The 10,862-nt window shown below is 47.4% G+C and overlaps 1 protein-coding gene across 3 annotated transcripts in view; it reads right to left on the minus strand.

Moving 5' to 3' along the window:
• The window catches only part of CCDC85A (coiled-coil domain containing 85A), a 70,446-nt gene extending 59,945 nt beyond the window's left edge, over positions 1-10,501 (minus strand). For all 3 annotated transcript variants that reach the window (XM_030945508.1, XM_030945507.1, XM_030945506.1), the window contains exons 1-2: positions 9,721-10,501; positions 6,306-7,221 (exon numbers count right to left, since the gene is read on the minus strand). In XM_030945508.1, the coding sequence (XP_030801368.1) occupies positions 6,306-7,221; positions 9,721-9,939 (1,135 nt within the window). In that variant the 5' untranslated portion in view covers positions 9,940-10,501. The remainder of the gene's footprint in view (positions 1-6,305; positions 7,222-9,720) is intronic.
• Positions 10,502-10,862: the final 361 nt, after the last annotated feature.

Below are 10,862 nucleotides of genomic sequence, written 5' to 3' on the forward strand. Positions count from 1 at the left end.
TCAGCTCCAAGCCCTGCACAACTCTCCACTGTAAACTTCATAATAAAAATTTAAAATAAACAATAAAACCCCCATTAATAGGTGAACAGAAGAGACAGGACATTCTGACTGGCAAGAATAATATACACTACAAGGTTGAATGTATTAAATAAGCAGCTCTCACCAAAAATTACTGTAATATACTGACTGCATTGTAAGTGCCATAGTTCGGAGAATTTTACAATTTAATCACTAATATTTCTAAACCTATATTTTACTGTTCTAAACTCACAACACTAACTCCAAAAGCTGTGTGAAGAACTGACACACGAAGTCCTGAGCTCAGGTTAAGGGTACTCTATGCAAGGACTCAGACAAGGCTTTAATGTGAGGATTTGCCATTCTGGCACACAAAAAAATAGAATAACACACAAATGTGCCCACTTATTTCAGGCAGACAACACCAACAGCCATGCAAACTCCTGACAAGCTCTCTGAGGTAAAGGCAAGTGGCTCACACCTTGACCCAATCTCCATGAAAAAGAAATAATCTTTGCTGTTTCCTGTATGCACCAAAACAAACTCCCGTTAACCACTCAGAAAATACATTGTTTCTCAGCAAGGCCCAACGAAACAAAGAAAACAGAAGAAACATTAACATGCCAGCTCCATGCCAGGTGTACCAGGGGGTGGGAGCAGGGCTGGCTCGCAGAGGGGGTACATGATCACTCCCGGCGCTGGGATGGATCAGCCGCCCTTCCCTCCCGGAGCCCCGGGGCCAGGGACGTTCCAGGGGACACTCCAGACACGCGACATGGCCACACGTCCCCAGTCACGGAGGCAGAGTGGCTCCTCCCCTTCTCCCGCTCGGGAGGGACGGGCACTGCTCCCGGGGCTGCAGGGAGTCACTGCACGGGAGCAGCTCCCAAATCCCGGGCAGCACCAACTAACAGGGACCCTGCTTCCAGAGAGACCAGGCACACTGGACATGGCTCAAAGGGAATGTCTCCGTTCCATCCAAGAACGGCTGAATTAGCATTAAGTCCTCAGTGCAAAACAGAGCCTCCTGGGAAAAAGGAGAAGCCAATAAAACTTGGAAGCAGTGATTTCCCAAAAGGTGCTGGGGGGTTCTCAGTCTCCCTGCACATCCCACTGCAGGCAGCAGTGCCACCCAAGAGCAAGCCTTGCCCCCAGCACCTTGGATCAGCCTCTGAGCAGGGCAGGAAGCCGTGCTGAATATCCAAAAACCTGTGAAACCAGGCTGTAGCCATGGTATTTTCTGAAAAATCCTTTCCTTAGGATTTTTCCTCCTGAGAAGCTGAGAAGCCTCAGGAACAAAATGTAAGCAATGGTTATCTGCTGTGGAATGCAACAGGTGCATCTGTGATTGGTCTCATGTGGTTGTTTCTAATTAATGGCCAATCACAGTCCAGCTGGCTCGGACTCTCTGAGCCACAAACCTTTGTTGTCATTCCTTTTCTATTGTTAGCCGGCCTTCTGATGAAAACCTTTCTTCTATTGCTTTACTATAGTTTTAATATAATATATATCATAAAATAGTAAATCAAGCCTTCTGAAACATGGAGTCAGATCCTCATCTCTTCCCTCATGCTCAGACCCCTGTGAAAACCACCACACCAGGCCACTCTCCACAAGGAGGGGCATCACTCTGCCATTAACACAGCCAGAGTTTTGCTGGAAGGATGATCCACTGCACGCTAAAACATTCACATCAGAAGGAGTTATGGCAGGGAAGTTAAGGACATGGAATTCTAAACCTCTCCCAAAAGTCCTACAACGTGGCTTTCTAGTAGGTTCATTGTTTTGATACTACAAAACATATTTTTCAACATGATAAATCACTCCCAAAAAAAGGAGTTGGGTAATAAATGCAGCGTGTTGCAGTCACATCCATATTCACAACTCATGCCCCAGTTCTCTTACAGTGTGTAACAGCCAGAACCAATTTACAAGTCTGACATCAAACCTACAGAGCTCAATTGAAAGACTCTGATTGACAAAGCTTCAGAGCTCTACACTTCTAAATTAAATACCTGAAATAAACATGACATCACAAGGAAAAAAAATTCTACTGATTCTGGTAGCCCTTGGTTTCACTCTGAAAAGTAAGCAATGCTGCCCCAGGCTCCAGCTGTGCAGTGCTGGGTGCCACCAGGACAGGCCAAATCACACCCAGAGTGTGTGCAGTGCCATTAGTGACAGGCAGATTATTTGCATTTCAACTTGAAGAAACATGAAGTGTAAGAAAACACAAGGAAACGTGACATCATGCCACTCTTCAGCCAGCAAAGGGGAGCTGTTTGCACAGAGAGGGTATCACTTAACTCACTAACATTGTTAGGAGTTTTTTCCCCTCTGGAGTCACACTGCAGTTTCCCCTTTTTACTCAGTGCAGTGTTTTCTAATTTAATTTTCCTTCTCACAAATGCATTTATAAGAGAAAGTGTCCAAAATTTATGCTGAGTCTCTGTTTAGCCTCCAAACACCTTTGCTCAAGGAGAGGTGATGCTGCATTTGTTCTGTAAGAGCCCTCACACCTCCAGCAGTACAGGAGGTGTTAGTCAGCACTTTGACTTCTCTTCATTAATAACCTCAGCAGGAAGCAAGCAGCACACATGAAAGCCTTTGGATACCTTCCTTTCACACAAAAGTCAAAGCTCAGAGTAAAACAAAGGACTTCTTAAAATAGAAAGTTGAAAATAAATCACTTAGATTAAAAAACCAACACTCAGACTGCAAATGCTGAAAGCAGATCAATTTATAGAGGCACTTACACCCAGATATCTGTGTCAGAGCTAAACTGTCAAGTATTCTTCTAGGGTCTATTAATGCTCTCTTCTCAAAATGTTTTTACTGCTGGTATTTTTTCATCTAATTTCAGCAATCTTTCTATCCCAAATACTTCTCATTACCAGAACATTTAGGTGTGATTACTGCAAAAGATTGTTATCATGCTTTATTTGGTTAAAACCTCTAAAATTAAATACATGTGTTTTCAATTAACAGCCACCAGGCCAAATTTAGCTCTCCCATTCCATTTTCTGTCACTCCAAAGCCTAAGGACACTCATTTCAGGAAAATATGTAGGAGAACCATGAAGCAGAGGGTATTTTTAAAGCCTTATAAATCTTATAAATGAAAGCTGACATGTCATACAAGAAAAAATACCAAGATCAAACCTTTGAGCATAGAAGATGAGAAGAATTATGAAAGGAAATGTTATCACCTCATCCTTTATTCCTCCAGCTGTGCCTGTGAGCGAGAGGCTGAGGTAACTTCCCCCACAGCTTAAAACATGCATGAAGGCCAATGATTAATGCATAAACACACCCTGCAAAGCAGCTCCAGCTGCACACATCACATTTCTGATGGCATTGCAATGTCACACTGCAGCCCCACTCTGTGAGCAACCTGCAAACCCTCTGATCCACCCCACACCTCTTTACCTACAGCCCCAGCTCTGGGGAGGTCACACCCCCTGTGGAATCCACGGCTTCCCTGGGCTCACCAGCTGCTGACAGCACTGCAAATGCAGCTAAATGGGAGCAGCTAGGAACTCCCACTTCTCCAGGAACAGCCAGGCTGCTCCCAAACATGCTTCCAAATTAGGAACAGCAGTTCCAGGTAGAGAGTACAGCACTTTTGGAATGAGGTTTGACATGCAGAGGAATAACTTCTCTCAGACATGATTCAGAGCCCAGCTCAGGCCAAGGAAGATGGGACAGGCTTGTACTGACTCTGGTAAATTCTGACTACATAGTCAAAATATTTTTTTTACTCCTTTAAATATCAAAACATGTTTGTCTCTGCCATTCATCATTTAGGGCAACCAGCACTTCACTCTTGCTGCTCACATGACAGCCCACAAGAACTACAATAAGTTTAGAACTTCTGCAAACTCATGACACAGATGTGCAAACATCTGCCAGCTAGAGATACTCCAAATTTGAAAACAAACTGGATTGTACCAATGCAATATAATACTGTATGTGCTGCATGGCTCTGGGATCACAATCAAATATTGTCCTTTTGTGCTGCTCAGCAGAGTTTGGGGCCAGGTTTCCTGGCCATTTCCTAACTCCCACTGTCACAGTTTCAGCACTCCTTACAACAAGCTCAGGATTTTTATTGCCTACCCTCAGCTGGCAGGGTCAGGCACACACACAGAACATCCAAATTCACATTTACACATTATTTTCACAATTTATAATGACCAGCACTTCTACCATTTCCTTATTAACTGTTCCCCACAACTTTACAGTAGCTGACAAAATCAGAACACAAAATACCCAGAAGGATTCAGCCTTGCTGTGAAGACCAAGTATTTCCCTGAAGTTTGAAGCCTTTTCTTCACAGCAGAGCTGTCAAGAGTCTCACCAAGTTTGATCAAGGTCAGACAGATGTCAGAATTAAACCTCAAGCTTGCATCAAATTATATAAATATGAAAGAAGAGAGGTTTGACAACTTTCTGGTGAGAGAAGTTGTCAAACCAAAGAGGACTTCTCTGTAGAAGTGATTCTATAAAGCCCAGGGCAGGCAAAGCTCTGATTAAAGTCAATAAAGAGCCTCCCAGAGCACCAGCTGCCCTCTCCAGCACCTTGTGGCCCGAGTCCAATCTTTTGACAGCTGAAATATGCTGCACAATGGATGCCAGTCAACTCAGGAGTAAAGTAACAACTGCTTTCACTGCACTGTTAGGAAAATTGTTCTTAACAAGGCTACTTGGGAAAAAAAACTAAAACAAACAAAGCCTACAGTAGCAGAAAACCCATATCTTCCTTCCCCTGTGAGTTTTAAAAATAAATACTTAAAACTTTGGATCACCTTCCTACATAAACTGTGGTGGACTGATGAACATCATGGGTGCAAGAAACAAGTAAATTTTAGGAAGTCTGGTTCCACACTTCGTGCTACTTACAGAAGGTCAGTAGTAAACACAAAAATCTGAATGGAGAAAGATACAGCATTTAATGGAAGTTGTGTAAGACCACCTTGAATAACTTCTGTATTGCACATCTTCACACATTTGTCCCACACTCACCTTTTTAATCATTTCCAAGTCTTTAGAAACAGGAGTCTCTACACTTGCCATGTTGGGGCTGGTCAGCCCTGTCAAAAATACACATTTCACTGAAAGCAATGTGGATTTGCCCCTGCAGAGAGGGGCTAACTGAAGGCATTGTGCAAGCCAATCCCAACAGGTCACTGGACCAGTGTGACAAAGGTTGAGGACAGCACCCATCTCACAAGCACATCCCACGAGTGGCCACTGCCACTGATGCCAACACAGCTTCTCACAGCTGCTCATGAAATGGAAACACATGAGCTCCACCCAAGACAATTTGCCAAGGCCACATCATCTCTTCCTGTAGAGCTGGATTTCAAATCCAAGTGTAAAGGTCTGAGAAAAGGGTTTTCAACCAGGACACTAATTGCCTTCCTGAGAACATCCCAAAGCACGTGGAAGAAACAAAAGGCAGCAGGCTATAGGAATTCTGCTAAGTCTAAAAGGAGTTATTTCTACAGCAGAGTAGGATGGCTGAACTTTGTAGCTTTCAAAATAACAAGATACTTACATTGTAACTCTCCTAAGACAAATAATTTATTTCCATCAGTCAGGATACACTGCACTTAAAAACTAGGCATGTTCATTGGAAACCCTTCTAAAAGGCAGCAATAAGAACAGCAAAGAATCCCCTTCTTGATCTTCCTAAATTTTTAATTTGTTATGATTAAAAATATGCAAACTCAAGGCTTTGAAAGGAACTACCAGATTCATTTCTATTGAGCCTACTCTTCATCTGGAGTCTTTTCCAAAGTTTATGGATAAGGAAAAAAGAAGCCTTCAATCAATAAACAGGAAATTTTAAGATCTTTAAAGCTACAGACAAAGCAGATTAGGAAGGTGGAAAGAAATTGGAGACACTCACCTCCACTCTGCTGACTCAGATATAAGCAGGACAAGACACATAATGCAATTCCTCTCTTATGCAAACACAGATCTACCTAGGGACAAACAGTTTACATCTACCAACCACACAGCAGGGTCAGGGCTGACATCTTCTCCTTGATACCCCACACCAACACTCAAAATGCACTTTCCCCCTACTTCTTTAATCTGCCCCACACCTGCTGGATGGACAAATGTGTATTCCAGTGAGATCACCTGCTAAAGGAATAACAGTAACACCAGACTCATTGCCTTTCACACCAAACATCACTCCTGCTGCAGAAATAGCTGGAATAACACCAAAACAACCTTAGCAATTTTCAAAGGGAGCTTTTGCTCCAAGCATTGACCCACCATTCATTCCGTTGTACAAACTCCTGTGGTGAGGGGACAGCTCATCTGTCACTTGTCTCCTGAGGGTCCCTTCTCTGCTGCCTCCGCTGAGGTGTTTGAGGTGCTCTGGGCTCCCTCCATAGTGCTGTTTGAGATGCTCTGGGCTCGTACCCCTCACCTTGTGCAGGTGCTCTGTACTTCCACTGGGCGTGTGCTTCTGCAGGTGATCTGGGCTGCCACCACTGTGCTTTTGGTGCTCAGGGCTACCACCAGGCCTCTGCTTTTGAAAGTGTTCAGGACTACTGCTCAAAACGTGCTTTGGGATAGTTTCTGGGCTGCTGCTGCTGTGCTTTTGTGCTTCAGGTACTTTGACAATGGTTTTGTGATGCTCAGGGCTCGGCCCTTTCAGGTGGTGATCAGGACTGCCAGAACTCCTGGGCTTCTGCAGGTGCTCAGGGCTGATACTCCTGTGTTTCTGATGCTCAGGGCTCCCTTCCCCCCGAGGTTTCTGCAGGTGTTCTGGACTGGTGCTTGGGTGGTGTTTGTGATGGTCTGGGCTGTCTGTGCTGCCCGTGCTGGAGGTGCTGCTGCCATCCCCAACATCTCTGATGTAGGCGCTGGTGGCAGTCAGCTGGCACAGGCTGATCTGGCTGTCGATGGAGCTCCGGCTGCCTGCTCCTCCACTCTTCTCCTCATCCAGCAACACACACAACTCCTTCAGCTCCAGGTTCTCCTTAACCACTTCTTCCTGCCTCACTTCCAGCTCTTTCAGCTTCTGCAGGTACAAGGCCACCTCCTTGTGCATGACGCTGGCGCTGTACCTGCCCAGGCGCTGCCACTCGCGGGACACCCTCTTGCCCTTCTGCCGGTCGTCATCCAGGAAGCAGCAGAGGTCCCTCAGCTCCTGGTTATCTTCCTGCAGCTTCTGGTTGATGTCCTTTAAAAGAAAGATCATCATGGCAGAGGGGTGTCTAAAGGAATTGATGTTAAACTGTTACTGCAGACTCGTGTTTAAGCACTCCAGCGAGGCATAAATAATTCCATGTGTAGATCTGGCATGTTGGAACAGCCCCGTGCTTTGAGCAAGCAAAGCTGCTGTCCAGCAAAAACTTCCCTTAGCTTGGAGCTAATTTCTAATTTCTGATACAGCAGAAAAGTTTCAGGTGCTTAATTAATTTTCATGCTAAATATCAGAGCAATTTAGCTCCCAAATTGGGCAAAGATTGTAAGCGCTCTCATGATGATCTCGCTCCCCTGAGAAATATTCACCTGCGAGTTATTGCTAAATAAAAGTGCAAGGTACATCAGAAACTATAATCTCTCTTAAATCATTAATTATTAACATTTAGACTCCCTAAAGCATAGTCACATATAAAGATGACCATTTTAGAGATTTTTTAAACAGAGGAGTTTGCTGGATTTTCTTTCTGATTGGCATAAAAAGCCTTGTCAGTTATCGCTTAACCAGGACTGCTTCAACCACTCTGAAATGAAATAATCTGCTTAAATAGATTTTTTCACCCCTAGCAAAATGAAGTACATGATTCTATGCCCTTCCCTAAGTGAGGAACAGTCTGAAGCAAATGCTCTGAAGTAAAAATGTTCAGGGCATTACTACAGCACAATAAAAGCACTTCCAGTATTTTATCCTGCTAGCTTGGACTTGTGACCATACCTATCTTTCTCCCACCATATACATAAGGAATGGATATGTATGACATTACAACCAGAGATTAGCCAAAGTTGTTAAAAAGTCAGTCTCATGGAAACAGCATTTCAGCTTTTGTAACTCCATCAGATTTAGGTGCATGAATGCCTGTGTTTGTCTGATTTTTGCCTTTTTGTTGGAATTTTAACAATTTCAACCTATACTTGACAATGGAAAAAAATCTCAATGAGACTTTAAGGTGTCCTTAAACACCTCTGCTAGTGAAACATGTTTGAAGTGATCCCACAGTGGAATAAAAAAAGTTCTGGAAGTGCACAATTCCTCAGTGAGGAAGCAGGAGACACCCATCCAGCCGGGCATTCTTACTCATGGAGCAGTTATTTCACACAGGATAAAGGAGGGAGATTCCCAGACACCAACACAGGGCTCAAAAAACCTCCTTCTCCCAGATTCTTTCTGAAAGTTCCAGCTGAGGCATCTGAACAAAAGGAGGAAGTCAAACAAGACTTAAGGAGTTTGGAATTGAGAGAGGAATTTGTGACTCCGTCCTACCCACCTGAAGTGTGTTTGGTCAGTTATCTGGAAGCTGCAGAAATCCAGATACTTTTGCACGTAACTGGGAGAAAGATACTATTGCTGTAACTGAACTTACATTTAAAGTCTGAGCTTCAGTTTTACTCAATACCACCATGGGTGAGTCTTTTTTACCCTCAGACACCACCAAAGGGACACACATCCTTTGCAGAACACAAAAACTCGGGAGGCAGGAACTGTCTTCCCCCATGAGCTATTTATTTCATGCCATGCTATTATCAAAGACACTTTCTCAATAATTCTGTCATTTAAAGCCATTCTGCAAGTGAAGAACTCTCTTCTAATGCACTTTCCTGTAATAATTCAAAAGCCCACACTGCATCTCTGTCTCTTCTCTCCTTCCCTCCAAGCTCACCTCACTGAAGGAGTTTCCTGAAAATTCTCAAAGCAATGAGCCAGAAAATGCTCTGTAGTCCTGCCTACTCAAAGGTAACTTTCTAGGTCTATAATCCACAAGCAAGGTATTATTCTGTAAACAGTCACACTTTCCTCCCAGTCCTCAGAAGTGGGAAGGAAGCATTAGGGACTAAGCTCCTCATCCACAAGAGAGTGAAATTAAGAGTGGATAATCCACTACAGACTTGGTCTGCCTCTGACTGCAGCCTGCTCGAGCACACAACTAAGAATGGTTTGATCAGAGATGTGTTACCAGATGTCTTTTCAGACATTAGGGATTGGTTCTGACTATTCCAAACCCGAGTGCAAGGGTTTGCCATCACCTGCCACAGGCTGCACTGCATCCTGGAAACGACCGGCTCTCTCCAGCAGCCTACCAGCCTGCCTGACAGACTGAGTCTGGCTGAAAATAGTGACAGAAAACAGCGTGAGCTACAGAAACCCTTATTTCTGTGCACTTCAGGCAGGATCACTTAGCCTCACTCACAACCAAGGAACTCTAACACAAAGCAGACAAGACTTCAGCGTTTTTATCTACCCAAAAATACCATGGCAGAGCATTAACCAGCCGTGTCCCACAGCCTGCCAAATAGCTGCTCATCCCTTAGCCGGATACTTTGATTATTAAGCGGGATCAGACGCTATTCACCCCGGTCCTCATCCACTTTTCATGCGGTTCTCGGGAGCGGCTCCTCCCAGACCATCCACCTGACGAGATTGCTCCCGGCGGGAGACATCGCACAAACTTCAGGGCTCCCACCCTGCCCACCCCGCTACCTTCAAGCCGCGGATCTCGCCGAGGTGGAGCTGGAGGCGGCGGTTCACCTCGCGGATGAGGTTGCTGTGGTCCAGCATCGCGCTCATCTTCTCGGCCTCGGCGCGGCGGAGGCTGCGGATCAGCTCCTCCTTGCTCCACTTGAGCAGCTCCTCGTCCGACACCTTGGACAAGTCCTCGGCCGGGGCTGCTCCGCAACTTTCCGCCGCCACTTTGGACATGGTGGCGGCCCGGCAGCCCGGGGCACTCGCGGAGCCTCCCCGCGCTCCCGGGGCCGCCCCGCCGCCGCCGCCGGGGGAAAGGGCGAGCCCGGAGCCCGCGGGGTGCCCCCAGCTCCAGCGCTGGGCCGGGGGAACGAGGGAGACCTCTTCTGGCCCCAGGCAGCGGATCCTGGAAAAAAGGAGGAAAAGGAGGAGGAAAGGGTGTGGAGGAAGCCGGGCCACAGGCTGGGGAGCAAACTTCCCCCGTCGAGAAGGAGAAAAAAAAAATTTAGAAAAAAAGACCGAGACAAAAAGATCCCCGAGACAAGCCCGGCTCTTGCAACAGGTCAGCGCCAGCTGCGTGCGCCCGCTCCTCGCCGCAGCGCCAGGGATGCGCGGTGCTCTCACGGTACCCGCCGCCCCCGGGCTGCGGGATGCAGGGGAGGATGCGAAGTGCCGATGCCGCGCACCATGGCGGTGGGCAGAGCGGGCCGGGCGGCGGCGGCGGAGCGGGAACGAGCAGGGAGCAGCGGGAGTGAGCGGGAACGAGCGGGAGGGACGGAGCGGAGCGGGCGCTGCCGGCGCCAGTGGCGGGCGCGGGGCCGCTCGCGGCTTTTCAGCGGGGCGCGCGCCACGTGCGGGCGGGGGCGGCGCGGGCTCCGCGCGGCTCGCGGGCGCCCCCTGCCGGCCGATGCCCGCCAGCGCGGCCGGGACCATCCCGGGGCGGCCGCCGGGACGGACGGACACACCCGAGGGACGGACACACCCGAGGGACGGACACACACCTGCGGCAGCGTCCCGGCCCTCCCGGCCGGTGACCGCCGCGCGCCGGCGAATGGAGGCACAAACGCAGCCGCCGGTGCCTCCAGCAGCGCGGCTGGCGGGAGGTCACACACATTACATCACCGGCGGGCAGCGCCGCCCCGGCTCAGCGCGGCTCGCAG

Source organism: Camarhynchus parvulus, chromosome 3, assembly GCF_901933205.1.
Source record: "Camarhynchus parvulus chromosome 3, STF_HiC, whole genome shotgun sequence".
Classification (NCBI taxonomy): domain Eukaryota; kingdom Metazoa; phylum Chordata; class Aves; order Passeriformes; family Thraupidae; genus Camarhynchus; species Camarhynchus parvulus.